This window comes from Alternaria ethzedia, assembly GCF_023757985.1.
Source record: "Alternaria ethzedia strain BMP 0044 chromosome Unknown scaffold_10, whole genome shotgun sequence".
Taxonomy (NCBI): Eukaryota; Fungi; Ascomycota; class Dothideomycetes; order Pleosporales; family Pleosporaceae; genus Alternaria; species Alternaria ethzedia.
In genome coordinates this window covers 647,028-663,407 of record NW_026056203.1, presented here as the reverse complement: position 1 = coordinate 663,407, position 16,380 = coordinate 647,028, and the positions used below count along the sequence as shown (strand labels likewise).

General features: G+C 53.9%; 6 protein-coding genes across 6 annotated transcripts; 3 read left to right on the top strand and 3 right to left on the bottom strand.

Moving 5' to 3' along the window:
* Nucleotides 1-1,619: 1,619 nt before the first annotated feature.
* On the top strand, nt 1,620-2,917 carry J4E87_005120 (uncharacterized protein; the record flags this gene model as incomplete). The annotated part of the gene is made up of 2 exons (XM_049376737.1): nt 1,620-2,150; nt 2,198-2,917. The coding sequence occupies 2 exons, from the start codon at nt 1,620-1,622 to the stop codon at nt 2,915-2,917; spliced, it is 1,251 nt and encodes a 416-aa protein (XP_049233593.1).
* A 3,784-nt stretch (nt 2,918-6,701) lies between these two features.
* Nucleotides 6,702-8,443, top strand: J4E87_005119 (uncharacterized protein; the record flags this gene model as incomplete). The annotated part of the gene is made up of 3 exons (XM_049376736.1): nt 6,702-6,758; nt 6,810-7,400; nt 7,448-8,443. 3 exons carry the CDS (start codon nt 6,702-6,704, stop codon nt 8,441-8,443), a joined length of 1,644 nt encoding a protein of 547 aa, XP_049233592.1.
* Nucleotides 8,444-10,446: 2,003 nt separating this feature from the next.
* On the bottom strand, nt 10,447-11,866 carry J4E87_005118 (uncharacterized protein; the record flags this gene model as incomplete). The annotated part of the gene is made up of 2 exons (XM_049376735.1): nt 10,447-11,650; nt 11,697-11,866. The coding sequence occupies 2 exons, from the start codon at nt 11,864-11,866 to the stop codon at nt 10,447-10,449; spliced, it is 1,374 nt and encodes a 457-aa protein (XP_049233591.1).
* Nucleotides 11,867-12,247: 381 nt separating this feature from the next.
* J4E87_005117 (uncharacterized protein) lies at nt 12,248-13,540 on the top strand (the record flags this gene model as incomplete). Its single annotated transcript, XM_049376734.1, has 3 exons — nt 12,248-12,270; nt 12,490-12,815; nt 12,864-13,540. 3 exons carry the CDS (start codon nt 12,248-12,250, stop codon nt 13,538-13,540), a joined length of 1,026 nt encoding a protein of 341 aa, XP_049233590.1.
* A 558-nt stretch (nt 13,541-14,098) lies between these two features.
* Nucleotides 14,099-14,816, bottom strand: J4E87_005116 (uncharacterized protein; the record flags this gene model as incomplete). The annotated part of the gene is made up of 4 exons (XM_049376733.1): nt 14,099-14,191; nt 14,244-14,309; nt 14,363-14,607; nt 14,669-14,816. The coding sequence occupies 4 exons, from the start codon at nt 14,814-14,816 to the stop codon at nt 14,099-14,101; spliced, it is 552 nt and encodes a 183-aa protein (XP_049233589.1).
* Nucleotides 14,817-15,875: 1,059 nt separating this feature from the next.
* On the bottom strand, nt 15,876-16,250 carry J4E87_005115 (uncharacterized protein; the record flags this gene model as incomplete). The annotated part of the gene is made up of 2 exons (XM_049376732.1): nt 15,876-16,112; nt 16,164-16,250. 2 exons carry the CDS (start codon nt 16,248-16,250, stop codon nt 15,876-15,878), a joined length of 324 nt encoding a protein of 107 aa, XP_049233588.1.
* Between the last annotated feature and the right edge of the window lie 130 nt (nt 16,251-16,380).

Here is a 16,380-nt window from a genome sequence, read left to right as displayed (position 1 = left end):
CGATGTCCTCACCCCAATCGGGAGCTCGTCCCTCTGGTGGTGGTCTGTCGTCTTCTGCCACGACAGCGTCAGACGGCGGAACGTCAATGTCTGGAATGTCGGTCAAATCGATCACTTGACGGTCATTTGCCTGAAATTCTGCGCGGAATTCTGCGATAGGGTCATCCAGATCCGGGAAGTCGAGAGCGAATTCTGCTGCAGATCGTGCGTCGAAGGCCTCCAATTCGTGTCTTGCGAGACCCTCGTCCTCCGTCTCACTATCGGAGAGCAAATCAATCACTTCATGATCGCGATGAATGCCAGTTGGAGCCATCGCAAGTGTCCTGTCGTGATAGTCGTAAGGCTAGTTGATGGGTAAACCTTCACCTTGAAGGGTTGCTATCGAGTGTGCGTCTAGACCGAGCGATGTGGAGTTTCTTGAGTACCTTGAATGGGGGGAACCAGATAATAAACATTAATTTGTACCTAGCGGAGAACCTGGGGAAGGAGTGAGGGGCGATGGAACTGCAAACGCGTGTGGTGTTTACGTGATTCAGACCAGCTCAATTCACACGGACGCAGCCTTGTCGCTCACCCCACCAGTTTTCGGAGGAGGCCTCTCACCGACTGATAGGCACTAGCTGAAGGGAAGAAAAAGGAACAAGCGAAAGTATGAGAGTGACAGGTTTCACACTGCAGCGCAGTGGAGTGAGACCTGAGTGTTGCGGGTGCAGGCCGTTGGGAGATCGAGGAGCTATTGCGGCCAGCCCTGAGCCAGCGGAACGGGCAAGGGCACCAGCCAGGTAAGAGAGCAATGGCAGTAGCTATGTGCCACAACAGCGCATGTCAATGAAAAGCCATTACAGTGCCGCCAGCGCTCAGCGAAACAGAAATGGCGCGTCGTCGTGAAAGGATGCTGCGCCGCTCTCAGGGCGGGAGATGGGCGTCTCGCCCAGATGATCGTGCAGTTCGCTCCAGGCCGGCCCCAGGGCTCCGCTAGCCCAACTGCCGCTAACCGCATCATCACGAGCCTGCGCGCGCGTCGCACAGGGCTGAGAAGAAGCAATTTCTGCCATCGGTCTTGGTGATGCTGCCAATGGACGCGCGAAGCTTTTGAGACCATGACATGCAAACTCCCGCTTTACTGCCTGGCCTCATGCAAGGCCCGAGCTACTCGCGAATCGGACAGGCGCACATGACCCGTGGGAAGCTGTGACATCCAACCCTCGCTTTGCCACGGCACACCTCGGGCCGCGAGCAACATGATGTAGACTCGGAATGCCTGGAGGACACATGGAGTCAGCTATAAGATCACTCGGAGCTCAAGGCGGGATGGGGCCACCAGAACGCGGGGCGCCCTTGACTAGACAAAGAACTACAGGTACCAACTTCCTCTTCTTCCTTAGCTATCCGCATCCTACAGCGAAATCGACGTAACTTGGACCCGCTATTTACCTTTCCTGAGTCGTTACTGCCACTTGATCTGGAAGACTGCAGCTGAGCAGGACCGAATCCACACCTGTCACGCCCTACGACAAGCGTAGTCGATAGCTGGATATAAGACCCTAGCTATCTTCGCCAAAGGCCAACCTATTAGATCAAGATTCAACATACATCTATCCTACATAACATACTACAACATGGCCATCGCGTCCATTCTCGAAAACCTCAAGGCTGGTGACTCTCCTGACCTAGAACTCGTTCACCCTACCGAAGCCGAAAAGCAAATACAGTTCAACGCAAACGCAAACGAATGGCGCGGTGCTCTTTCCAAACCTGCATACTTTCGTCGCGAGGCCACACTTTCGCAAACAACCCTAACACGTGATGGCGGCATTTCATACTGGATCCTAGCTGACCCTGACAAAACTGTGTCAGAAGACCCTTGGAACCCAAATGCAGACACCAAACTACCAAAAGGTACCCGGCTACCACTAGCGAGCTGCGAAACAATCCGGAAGAAGGCGCTCGTATGGCAGAACGGAGAACTCAAGGAGGTCATTTGTCATGGGGTCGGCAGTGTATTCTGCCCAAAACCTCTTCGCGGGAAGAAAGAGGGCACCTCGTATGCGAGCAGGATGCTAACGGAGCTTGGGAGGAGCTTAAGAACATATCAGACAGAAGATGGCCAGGAGTCTCTGTTCTCAATCCTATACTCTGACATCGGGAGGGTTAGTAGCTCTGACACTCTATGACGATGTATTGCTAACAAAGACAGGAATACTACGCGAAATTCGGCTGGGAATCTTTTACTTCTTCCCATGTTTCCATCCCTGCGAGCACTTCTCAAGACACGAGCAACTTACCCACGGCCCGACCACTGTACGCGGACGATCTGGAGGAACTATGCAAGATCGACGAAGCCTCCCTCCGCCGAAGTCTGGAGTCGCGACCAAAGGACAGCAACACCGCAGTTGCTATACTCCCCAACATCGAGACCATCCAATGGCACCATGCGCGTGAAGAATTCGTGGGCAACGAGCTACATGGCAAGAAGCCGGAGATCAAAGGCGCGGTCGTCGGTACGGAGAAGGGCAAGCGCGTTTGGTGTTACTGGACAAGGATGTGGTACAACGAGAACCCAGCTGAGGCCAAGGGCAACACACTGCATATCCTGAGGCTGGTCATCGAGGACGATGGCTTGGAGGACTCTTCGGGTAGCATGAACGGCGGATCGGAGAGCAACGGTCACGAAGCTGCTATTGCGGCGCTCATGGCGATGGCCCAGCAGGAGGCGCAGAAATGGAAGATGGAGAACGTGGAGATGTGGGCACCTTCCCCGACGGCGCTGGCAGCTGCTAAGAAGCTGGACCCGACTGCCAAGGTCATTGTGAGAGATCAAGAGAGCATCGCGGCCTTGCAATGGTTTCCAGAACACGAAGGACCGGTTGCTGACAAGATTGACTGGGTCGCGAATGAGAAGTACGGGTGGTGTTGAGAAGCGGAAGGCGCGATCCGGAATCGATAGATTGATAGATTTCCATGCATTGCTGCCACTGTCGAATAGCTCCTAAGGTTGTTGAAGCGATGAGGCCGCCATATGAGCCCGATATTGCAAAAGAGAATTAAGGTGTTGCGGATATCTCCCTCGACCAACTGGCAAGCCAGAAAGGATCAATGAAAATAAATAAAGCCTGTCAGATTGCCATCAACGTCCTGCTTTCCAGTGCGGCCGAAGCACACGACCGGTCAGCTGAGATCATCGCCACAACCGCCGAAGCAGTTGTAAAGCCTCACTCTTGGACATTGAGGCTGATAGTCATCAACCAGGTTGGAGATTCTGTGGCTACTAAGAGTAACTCAGAAGAGGACGTATACTATTAGAAATGATTCTATGAAGTACTGCGCTGCTGTTAGTGATGCTCAAAACGTAGGGGGAGGGGAAGTCCTCACTAGTCGACATGAAAGGGAAGAGGGTTTGGGGACGGGTGCGGCGCTGCTGATATGTTCACGATGGCTTGGCACGCGCTAGCGCCGCACAGACCGAAAGCGACATTTTCGCAGTTTTGTGGGGCGGCAGCCGAGAATTTACCGCCGATGTTCTGCCGGCCCTGCTAGCTGGGCTGCCGGAGTGCTGCCGACTGGCCGTGCGCAATCAAAGGACAATGGTTTCCTGAGCACAACATCATACACATCTCACTTTGTCAAGACGTTCATGAGCCAGAAATCTAGTAAATACCTTCGGCAACGCTTGAAATCTAGAAAGGATGAGTTTTGTTATCAACTGCTGTTCAGAGCAATGCACGATATCTCCAACGTTCAGAGATGTGCTGCGCTTCCATACCACTACACTCTCGCTGCTCTCCATTCAATAGTCACCAATTGTCGGATATCGCCTCTCATCAATCAGCCTCACTGACCACCTTGGCATATTTGGAACAGCAGTTCTCGTTATACCTCTGTGAACCGGCGTCACCCGCTCTAAGATTACGAAGAAGCTGCTTCTAGCTGTACACATTGCTTGCTGTGATCTCTACCCCGGACGTATACATTATGCGTTACTGTAATAGAGTGTCATTACGAAACGCACTGTGTACCTCCAGGGTGTGTCATTGTCTGTATGTTTGCAAAAACGCGCTTCTATGTATGCAGCAACCACAGTATAGCCCGGATGTATTTGCGTCGCTACTCCTACATTCAACTCAATGACTATCATGATCTGGCCGACATCCAGCGTGATGGATCGTCTAGCTCATCTGGTCTGAACCTGAGCCCCACTCCAAGATGGACGGGACCTCTTCCCGGACCGCGCACCAGGTTGACTTTTCTCTCACCGGACAGCGGAGCCCGGAGACTTCACAGTACTTTGACTTTGCCTTCATGGCCTACATAACGTATTGAAGTGCTACCGGCTCTATCATGAACGCAGAGAGTGGGAAATATCAAGCCAACGTATACGTCCAACTGAGCAGATTTGCTAGAGAGCTTCACACCAGTTCGGCCATTATAAGAGGTACATCCTTGAACTTACCGCCATCCAGTCTTCTCGCGTGTTATTATTAGCATGCAGAATGCAAATTATGAGTCGCGACAAGAGACAATTGCTCTAAGACATGTTGAGCAACCTAAAATGAAGTAGAGGCTTGAGGTATCCGATACATTTTTACCGACAGTTCCTCAATCCAAACGTATGCTGAGGTGAGCCAGGCTCTGCTTTGATGACTCCTACAAGACATAATAAGCCTCTGTATGCGGCAAACATGTAGGCTGATCTACACCTATTGAGCACGTACTTCGCTCTCAACGCGGTGTATAGGGCTTACGGCCGCCTTTACTACTGACACAGCTGGTACCGCAAGACGCCACTTAGATTTCACCCCAGTCGGCCTCAATGCCGCTACGAGTCGGCTTCAATGCCGCTACGAGTCGGGACAAAGCCAACCGCTCAAGGGGACACAGGCCCACAGCCAGTGTCCGAACGAAGTGACGGACTAAAAACCGCCTTCAGGGAGTAAAGATGGATTGTCTTTGATGTGATTATCTTCTGACATAATCGTCTTTGACATGAACTCCTGGAGCGCATGTGTCAACAAGCAACTGCTCCTCCTATGTCGGCTTAAATGCCGCTTAGGTGCTTTTCATCGGGTCTTCCAGCTTGCTGGTGGCTCGAGGAAAGAGATCCTTGATGTAGCCTTCTGAGTTGCATATGAGTCGTCGTTCTTACGGCACAGTCCTCTTGTAGTCCCCTTGCTCCACCGGGCCGGCAAGACCTCATGAGCTATTATGGCCTGCGCCAGAGTCGAGTCGAGGTCTTCAGGGTCGTATGTGAGCCGTCGTATTTGTGCCAGACTCTTTTGCAGTCTCTCGCTGTAGTATCTCGGGTTGGATATGAGCCGTCATGCTTGCACCAAAGTCACCCTCTAGCCTCCTCGCTTCGCTAAAGATCAAAAGGCTTCGCGCCTTATCCCAGTTCTGCTGTAGCTGTCTGGGTGCAGTATAAGTCGCCGTTCTTGCGTCTGGATCTTGTTGTAGTCCCCTCACTTGATCGGTTCGAGCAGAGTGTTGTAAGCTGTCGTAACTGCCTGGGTCGAGTATGAGCCATCTTGCTTGCGCCGAAGTGCTCCTGTAGTCCCCTGGTCCGCGAACGTTGAGCATCTCGTAAGCTGTTGTAGCTGCCTGGGTGCAGTAGAAGCCGCCGTATTTGTTTCGGAGGTCTGTTGTAGTCTTCTCGCTCGGCCGAGCTGAGTAGGGGTATGTAGGTTGTCGCGGCATAAGAGGGTAGTTCGTTGGGGATACTGGTGGCAAGTGCGTGGAATCAGGAGGCGTCTTTCTTTGTCCGAGTCTCCTTGGGCTTAATGATCTGTCGTGGCTCGATAGTGTGAGGGTGTACTTGATCGACAGTTTCCGGTGTGTCTCTCGTCGAGCAAAGCTTCTTGCGCTGTTATCGCTGGCTCAAGGGGCCCGCTGCTGTTCGCGCCAGGCCCATCGCGTTCCGCTTGTTTTCCCGAGTCGCTTAGGCTAATGTCGAGTTGGTCGTTCGCGCGTCGGCGGTTTCAAGGAGGGTGGAGCTACCGGATTTGGTGTTTATGATGGCCATGTAGTCCGCGCCAGAGTCACAGTGTAACGGCGTAATGGTGGCAACCAACATACAACCCTGAATGCCCCTCCGTCACATTACTGGCCCTAGATTCTTCTATCGTCGAACAGCGTCGTCTGGTATGGGAGATACGATAAATCTACATGCATCTAATGTACGAATGAAGCTTTCAAGGTTATAACGGCAACCAAATCATGCAGAATAACATCGACCCCCGGATTGACTCTAACGGAATAGCGACCAATCAACTCACAAACAGAACGCGTCGTATACGTTGAGCCTTCGCCGATGGTGTCATTCGTTGGCGCCGACATCGCCATTGATGCAGGCACAGCGCATGGCGGGGTTGGACTCGTGCGTGTGGCGGGGCAGCAGGACGAACGTAATTGCATTCAATGAAACACAAAGGCCTTCGCGGTGTTTTTCCGTTCGTAGACAATCGTCAATCAGACTACGGCGACGCCAATGCTAATCATGCAGCGGCCTAGTCTACGCGTGCAGGCGATCCGGAATTTGACAGGGCGAGACGCGGTCCCTTGACTCAACTGCGATCCCGGAGTCATCACAACATTTTTCCCCACGGGGACTATTACTTCACATCGTCTTTGGGACATACACGACAGCCGTCACCAATTACACTTTTTTACTTTGCATTGCGCTAGATCGTCGATTGGTATTACACATAATGTCCTCACACACAGCATCGCAGCGGTACCTGAGTACCCGGGGAGGATCCTATGACGTGAGAGCGACCCGGCGACGATGCGCTCAGACGGTTGCTAACAGGACATAGTTCTCCTTCGAGGAAGTCGTCCTCAAGGGCCTCGCTTCGGATGGCGGCCTCTTCATCCCCGAAGAAATCCCCACGCTGCCCGACGACTGGGCGTCCAAGTGGAAGAACCTCTCCTTCGCAGACCTCGCTTTCGAGATCTTCTCCCTCTACATCTCCCCGTCCGAGATCCCGGCCGCCGACCTGAAGGACATCATCCACCGCAGCTACTCCACATTCCGCGCACAAGACGTCGTGCCCACCGTCACGCTCGACAAGGAGAAGAACATACATCTGCTGGAACTGTTCCACGGCCCTACGTTCGCCTTCAAGGATGTCGCGCTGCAATTCCTCGGCAACCTCTTCGAGTACTTCCTCGTGCGCAAGAACCAGGGCAAGACCGGACGCGATCGGGAGCATCTGACCGTCATTGGCGCGACAAGTGGTGATACCGGTTCAGCAGCCATCTACGGTCTGCGCGGAAAGAAGGATGTGTCGGTCTTCATCATGCACCCGCATGGCAAGGTCAGCCCGATCCAGGAAGCGCAGATGACGACCGTCATGGACGCCAACGTGCATAACTTGGCCGTAGACGGCACATTCGACGATTGCCAGGTAGGCGCACACTTCATCATAATCCCAGACACGACTAACACGCCCAGGACTTCGTCAAAGCCCTCTTCGCAGACCCCGAGATCAACAAGACGCACCAGCTCGCCGCCGTCAACTCGATCAACTGGGCCCGTATCCTCGCGCAGATCACCTACTTCTTCTACTCCTACTTCGACCTCATCAAGCAGGAGTCCTTCCTCCCCGCCTCCACCGTCCGCTTCGTCGTGCCCACGGGCAACTTTGGCGACATCCTCGCCGGCTTCTTCGCGAAGCGCATGGGCCTGCCAGCCGAGAAGCTGGTCATCGCCACAAACGCGAACGATATTCTACACCGCTTCTGGGAGACTGGAAAGTACGAGAAGAACCCCGTACATGGAAAGCAGGCTGAGGGCGGTATCCCCGAGGATGGCGCTAAGGCGCACGAGAGCGGAGTCAAAGAGACGCTGAGCCCAGCCATGGACATCCTCGTGTCGTCCAACTTCGAGCGATTGCTCTGGTTCCTGTCATACGACGTGTACAGCTCAAACTCAGATGCGGTATCACAACGACGGAGTCAAGCCGGCGACCACGTACGGAATTGGCTCAACGACCTGAAGACGAACGGCGGTTTCGCTGTCGACAAGCAGATCCTCGAAGCAGCACAATCCGATTTCGCCTCATATCGCGTCAGCGACGAGGAGACCCTCGAGATGATCAAATACGTCTTCAACGCAGAGTCATCGAAGAGCTACGTCCTCGACCCACACTCCGCCATCGGTATCGCAGCTGCGCTCCGCTCAGCTGAGGTATCCAAACCTCCATCCACACACCACATTGCGCTCGCAACAGCGCACCCAGCCAAGTTTGCGAACGCCGTCGAACTTGCGCTGCCAGAGCAGAAGGAGTACTTTCAAGAGAAGGTATTGCCAGTTGAGTTCAAGGGTCTCGAGGACAAGCCGCGAAGAGTCAGCCATGTCAAGAGGTCAGAAGGCTGGCAAGGCGTACGCAAGGTCGTCATTGCAGAAGTAGAGGCAGAACGACAAGCTGCGGAAAGCGGTGCACAGTAGAATGTGGTAGATGAGCTGGGTATAGAAAGGCTTCGTTCCAACATCTTTGCATAGACCAGGAATGGTAGCTCGCCTGAAAATAGATCTCAATTATGTTGTTCATGCTCTGGACTTAACTCAACCGCGAATCTCCATGTTTGAAGTAAGCACTCCCCGCTCTTTTCCGCAGCTTGTCGTTCTGCCTCTACTTCTGCAATAACGACCTTGCGTACGCCTTGCCAGCCTTCTAATGCTGGCTAACCTTACCAATAAACGTTGTTTAGGGATGCGTACCCTCATTGTGTTCTTTAGTCCGATCAACTCATCGTCTCTCATTCAAAACACCATGTTCATAGTATCACCAGCCACCCACTCAACACCCCATTACTTCGACCCCTCTTCTCTATCTCCGCGTCCCGCTCCTTTACATCATCCGTCTCGAACCCCAACCCAGCCCTTCTCCTCACAACCCCAAAGACAGCACTGCTATCGCACCTCCTTCCCTTCCCCTCCCCATAAACCCTCGCCTCCTCCGCAGCCTCAAGATACATCTCTCCGATCCCCAACCTCATCCCGTTCTCCCTCGCAAGACTAACCCCATGACCCACATCCTTGATCCCCAGCTCCAACCCCGAAGAAGGCGCCTGGCCCTCCGGTGGAAAGTAACTCCCACTAGTCAACCGTTTCGACACGCCGTGTGCATACGCACCGAAGTTTTCTCCAATCAGGGTTTCGAGGACGGTAGAGTCGAGCCCGGTTTTAGAAGCCAGCACGTGGGCTTCACTGAGCAGAAGCATGAGACCTGCGGTTATGAAATTGCTTGTTGTTTTCAGCAACAGCGCCTGAGATGGTTCTTCACCCACTCTAATCACCGCGCGTGCGATCACGTTTTCAAGGAAGGGCAGGATGGGAGTGATGGCAGATGGAGGCCCCGCAATAGCCATCAGCAAACGCCCGGCTTGGGCGAGGGGTGTGGCGCCGAAGACGGGGGCGGCGATGTAGGATGCGCCGGAGGAAGTGAACTGCGCTGTTATGGCTGATGTGGTGGTGGGGTGGACGGTTGTTGTGTCGATTACGGTCTTGGCTGTAATGGGGCCGCTGGAGAGGATGGTGGATATTATCATTTGGAGGGCTGTGTCGTCGCTTACCTGGGGGATGTTGGTGAGATGGGTTTATATTGGGTATGGTGAAGACTCACGGAAACGAATATCACATCGCAGTTTTGAACCAATTCTGTGACCCCCGAACAGGGCGTGCCTCCGATGTCTTTCAGGCTGTCACCTCGTGAGAGGGTTCGGTTCCAGTACTTCAGTGGTGGTAGATTGTGCTGTGAGAGATGTTTCTGGATGTTGGTCGCCATGGCTAGGCCCATTGATCCTAGGCCTATCCATCCTAGGCGAAGAGGTTGTTGTATGGACATATTGACCGGCTGTAAGGTCGCGTGTTTTGCGTTGGTCTGAAAGACGGTGGATTTGAATGCTACACTTATCCCCAAGGTGAGGTGACTCAACTTGAAGCCGTGGGTATGAGTATACATGCACACGAATCGAGTATGCAGTACACTAGTATGTATTAGGCAAGCGACTATCTGATACAACCGGATATTCCAGGAAGAGTGTGGTCGCGGACAAAACTTACAGCCTTGCACTATCTTAGTATACCAGAGTGGGATACCTTGTGTAAGGCCAGCAAAAGTAGAACTACGAAAGGATCCTCTACATTGCACGCCATCAGTGTAGCTTGTAACAAGAGCTCAATGCCGAATGATACCATTCCTTGTGTTTTGTCAATAATGTGAATAATACAAGTGATGCATGGAGGACCCCAAACTCCTGGCTATGCTGATGATCGTAGATGAAAATGAACCAATCTCCAATAGTCCTGTTTATACATCTCGCGACCAAACCGTGACGAAAATTCGCCCTACCCTACTCCCCTCGTGTTTGTTTTTGGATCCAAGCTGTCACTTTAGATGCCGAGCGCTGCAATAGCACTGTCTTCAGAGGCAACGTATCTCCAGAAGTCTACTCTTCGTCCTCATCATCGTCGACCACACGTCTCCGCTTCGTCCGGCTAACGACCACCTCGTCGTCGTCGTCATCGTCGGCAGCAACACCACCCCGTGCTCGCTTGGGACTCGCGGCAATACCCTCATCTGGATCATCGTCGTCGTCCACGATCTCCGGCTCCTCGTCACTAGCGGCAATGAAGTCATCCTCTTCGTCGTAGTCGTCCTCGCGGTTCCTCCGTGGGCCACCATAGTCTTCGTCGTCACTCCAGTCACGCTGTAAGCCACCCTTCTGCGCGTTCTTCTTCCGAGCCGGGCGGTCTTCCAATCCGTCAATGTCGAGACCTCCTGAAGCGCGACCGCCGGTGCGGCCCATGGTGCGGTTTGCGCGCTCTGCCTGACGCGCTTCGTGCTTCTCGCGGGCGCGCAATTGCCTCTGCTTCTCCTTGAATGTAGCCTCTTCGCGTTGTCGGCGGAGCTCGGGGTCTTCGTCCACGTTGATGAAGGATATGGCTTGGTCGGCATCGTCTCGGCCCTTTGCTGCGACCTTGGCAAGGTCGTTTTGCAGCTTTTCCAGCGCGGCGTCTTTCGTGTTCGATGTGGGTACGACGTTGAGGGATGCCGTGAGCTTGTTCGTGACGCGCATAACGTTCGCTTCCTCGTACGGCGCAACCAGGTATGTGTAGCTCTCCTTCTTCGCGCTTGTCTTGCCATTCTTCTCGTCTCTGACAGCCGTTGGTGTGGGAATCTTGGGGTTGACTTGCGGTGGGGCTAGGGTGTTCGCATCGATGTCGTACTGGGTTGTAGGGTCGGTCGCAAGTTGAAGGGTAAGGGATCCATCCGACCACCTGAGGATTCGAGCATTGGACTGTAGGACGGCGTTGTTCGAGGGTGAGCGTCGCCATCTGACCGTGGTCATGGCGGTGTTGTAGGCTGAGAAGTGCTCAGACGCGGCGAGCTTGGAGTGGTGGTCTGTAGTCGGCGGCTGGAAGGTCTTGTGATCGAATGCTTTGTCTTCGAAGGATAAGAAGCGCGGAACTTTCAGAAGGTAAAGCTCGTTGTCGGTGGGCTCGGGAACGGGATGTCGCGCCAGGTCGGCGTCCATGTAGGCAAATGTTTGTTGCTCGACCTCTTCCACAGCTTCTGGTGCCCTGACGCGATCTGCCCGTCCCTCATCGTCGCCTGAATCGAGCTCTGCATCATCAAGCTTCCGGTGCTCACTAAACACGTCAGTCTGATACTGGTACTGGGTTCTTCGCGACCTACGCTGGCGCATCTTCACCTGCATCCCCGTCTCCGTCGCCAAACAAGTCATCCTCATCATCCTCGAGACCGTTGTCCTCCACGGTATTTAGCGGCGTGCCATCGTCGGCATTCCCAGCAGGAGTTGCCTGGCCATTGACTTCTTCGTCGGAGAGCTGGCCCGCGTCGGACATGGTCGCGGTTGGTGGTTTGCTGGTGCTTCTGTTGGTACCGTATCTAGACTCTTCAAGACAGCGACGCGACCGTAGACCTAGAGTTGCGAGTAAATTGACGAGATAGATGCGGTAAAGGTACGCGCACCGACTGATGGCCGCGATGAACAAAGTTGCGACCAGTAACCCGTGAGAATCGCGCTATCCCAATCCGTCCTAGCGTGCCGCCCCTTCTCGATGCAGCCCTTAGGAGAGTGGGCCCAAAAAGCGTGCCCGCTCGAGACGTATCACCAACATCCTCCCCCTCAATCCTCTTGCATACCTTCATAAGCCGGCCTCTCTAGGTGCATTGGACGTATCCGCCCCGTACCCCCCACACTAAATTCCACGAATCCGCAAATCATGGCCTCTTTTTTCGCAAACGTGTAAGTTGCTTGGCACATGCTCCCCTTCCTCAAATGCTCGCGCCTCCCACCCCCAGTCCACGGCCTGAAACATTCAGGCATTTGCTGCATGTCGTCTCACGATTTCACTTTCTGATATGCACCACTTTTCGGCATCTCCCTGCCGTCTTATTGTGTTATAACTTGCGTCCGTCGGAGCCTGAAGTTGTCTTTTCCTCATTCTAACAACTTCACCGATAGTCGCCAAGGATTGGCTGGTCGATCCAACAAGGGCCAACAGCAGCAGGGCAAAGGTGGCTCCGCGTCGCCAACCACTCCATACTCGGCTTCACCAACAAACCAACAACCTCCAGGCCAACCGCCTATGCCCCATTCTCCCGCTCTATCCTCTGCCATGTCGTTCGAAAGCCAAGGTGCTCCGTCGGATGGGTCCGTGCCGTCTGGCTCCCGCAGACCGCCTTTCTTCTTCCGCGAAGAGTACTCCAACTTGATCGTCAAGGGTAACTTTATGACTTTGGCTGCGAAGCCGAAGCTAGTCGAAGAGGGCGAATGGCTTGCACATCAAGGTACGTTTATACTTTTCAATGCCCCGATATCGCTAAGCATGTGACCAGTTGTCGAGCAGTACAGGCTACTCGAGCAAATGATTGAAATCATCAAGGTAACAGACGACCGGACAGGCAAGCCTGTCTGCAACCCAGATACCTGCCCTACCATGTCTGCCAGCGGTCACACATACACCTGGCTGGACAACAACAAGAAGCCCATCAAGATCCCCGCAATCCAGTACATCAACCTCGTACAAAAGTGGATCGTGGGCAAGATCAATGACCCCAACATCTTCCCCACAGACACCACGGCCATCTCTATCGGAGCATCAACCTACGCTTCCGGTTCCATGACACCAACCTCGACGCCACAGCCTCTCGGCCCAACCAGTTCCAATGCCTCAATGTCCCAACTCGCCGGGCGCGAGTGGCTCGGCAAGTCGTCTGGCTTCCCTGAGACGTTCGAGGGCGACATCAAGAGTATCTACCGCCAGATGATGCGATGCTATGCACACATCTACCATGGCCACTGGCTGGACCCCTTCTGGAACGTGAGTGCGTACAAGGAGCTCAACACGTGCTTCATCCATTTCATCAACGTCGGCAAGCTGTTCAACTTGATCGGCGACAAGGAAATCGAGCCCATGCAGCCGCTGGTCGACCTCTGGGCTGAGAAGGGTCTGCTTCCGCCAATCACGGCGGCCAAGGAGGCAGGTGGGCAGCAGGCTGCACCCGCGTCTTGAGCGACAAGAGTATTCCACTTAAGTAACGAAATGGGCGCCATTTGACATGGAACACCACATCAGCAAGCTATCAACATTTATCGCCTTGCATGGGTAGCGTGAGGGGTCTGGGAGGGGACGATTGGCGTTCTGGCATGTATTACGATTTGCGCAATGTAGCCCTACATGTGAATAGAGCAATGAACAGTTTCAGACAATTTCTCGGGTCACCACACATGCAGTCAAAACAGCAGCTAGTAAGAAGAGACTCAAATTTGATAGTACCACGTAAAGTAACCAGAGAACTGATTTCCCAACGATCCCAGAAACGAAATGTCATAGTACTTCACACAAACTCCAATGGCGAAAAGAGAAGAGAAACCATGTGTCTCCGCTCCACCATCCGATCTGACATTTGACACCGATGCAAATACATTTCATGGGTCCGTGGTTTTGTAGAGATGCGTCATGGCTGGGCTCTGCCACAACGATGGGGCGTGCGTTCGTTATAAGAGGTCTGTGCTAGCAGACGGTTGGCATTTTCGTGACTCGCTATGTGACGGTTCGCGCTCGCCGAACTTAGTTGTGACCGGCCTTGCGGAGAGAGTTGCTCAACCACTCGAGACCCTCGTAGAGACCGTCACCGGAGGTAGCGCAAGTCGACTGGATGTACTGCAGGGGGTTAGCTGACAGGCGTTTGGAGCAGGGGGGACCCGGAACATACCCAGGCACGTTGTCGGAGGCTGTGAAGACCAAGCTTGTCGGTGATCTCAGCGGCGTTCATGGCGTTCTGACGCATTGTTAGTCGTTTGGACATTTGTGTTCACGGCTCTTGAAACCTACAGGCAAATCCTGCTTGTTGGCAAAGACAAGGAGGAGAGCGTCCCGCAGCTCGTCCTCGTTCAGCATGCGCTGGAGCTCCTCACGCGCCTCAACAACACGGTCGCGATCGTTGCTGTCAACGACGAAGATGATACCCTGGGTGTTCTGGAAGTAATGCCTCCACAGAGGACGGATCTTGTCCTGACCGCCGACATCCCACACGGTGAACTGAATGTTCTTGTACTCGACGGTCTCGACGTTGAAACCTGTAGGTCGAAGAATCAGCGCATTGTCCTGATTGAGCTCATGCTGCACATCGCGACGTACCGATGGTGGGGATGGTGGTGACGATTTCACCAAGCTTGAGCTTGTAGAGAATGGTGGTCTTTCCGGCAGCGTCAAGACCGACCATGAGAATGCGCATCTCCTTCTTTCCCCATAGCTTATCGAACAGCTTCGAAAATGTGAGACCCATGATTGCGGTGGGTGTGTGTGGTAGTGTAGGGCGGGTGAGTTGGGAGGCGGTGTATAGACTCTCGAACCTGCGACACTAGTTGTCAGAAGAGGGTTGAGGAGAGTATCGTGGCCTTATCGGCTGGTATTGAGCACGGTGACGGGAGTCGCATGGCCGGCGCAGCCATGTTGGGCGCCCGTTGCGGAGTCGACTCGAGGCCACGAGGGAGCTGGCCAGGCGCCGGCTACGGGTTGGGCAAAGCAAACGCAGAAAAAACAATGCAGCGGCGATTGACTTACGGACAGGTTCAAGAGAGTCGGTGGTATTCGGGGATGGGGCGGGTGGATGTGATGTACTCTAAACGATGCACAGGAAGGGCTGCGTTGAAGAGATGTGGTGGAAAGCGCGGCGAAGTCTGGGCACTGTTCGTAAGCTGGCAAGTGCCACTGACACGTGACAAGGGCGGCGATCGCTTATCGTCGTTTTGTTGAAGGAGTTGCGGTGAGAGGCTTCTTGCTTGCAGCTATTCCTTTACTTGGAACGCTTCTTATGATCGCTACTAAGAACTTGACACGTTTTGGCTCTCCTGAAGGCCGGATGTGGAACCCAAGGCACCCATTTATGTTCGGTTGGGCGATCAGCTGCCCCGGGATTGCGTGAGCTCCAGGACCCACAGCTATCCGCACTACTGACTGGGCAACCGCTGTATACTGACGTCTGGCCAACGCGACGTGTAGTTCGTGAGATATTCTGGGTCGCATTGATCAATGCGCATGCGTTTGTCTTCCAGGGCGACCGAGGGACGCGGACCACCCAGAACACCTTGAAGTCTAGCGACGGGACGGTATGGTTCAACCACATCAGTAAGTCGAGGCGCATTCTCCTGGTTTAGGCATCAATAGTCCAAGAGGACAACATCACATCATCGAGTGGATACATGGTTATTGCAAGGCAGCATTGACATTGATGTCGCATCAGCTAATTTCGCCGTATCCTCGTCACCCGCATCTGTCTTCTGCTCCGGTCGTTCATCTAGCTTGTCGCTCGAGTATCTCGACTACCCTGACTCCATCCGCGAACCTAGGCCTCGGTGGCCATGGCTCCAGCAGCCCGGATGATAGTACGGAAGCACAGCGAGACGCTTGCAATCCAAAGGCCACTGCGAACAAGTGTAGGCGCCTGAGTCGAAGTGGTGATGTAGGCGGCAGTGTAGGCGACCCTGACAGCTAGGAACGAAGCGCTGAACGAAGCGAGCTCGCCCTGCGGCAGGCCAGCAATGTTACCAAGGATGACGGCGCCCATGAAGAGAGGAAGGTTCTGTTACTGTTAGCTTGACGGACGTTGCAACAAGACTCGATCAACTCTCACCTCCATCCCGTTGGCATGACAGGCCTCCATACGTTCGTACTTGGCGTAGGTCTCAGCAGGCAGGCGCTTCTTGAGCTCGGCCTTCATGTCGTTGGAGCGCGGGCTTCGGTTGTCCCATTCGAGGAGATTGCCCCGAGTAGCGACACTCACAGCGAGAGCGTGAGGCAAGAACGAGACTGATTATCAAGAAACTAGGTTAAACTACCGATTGAATGTA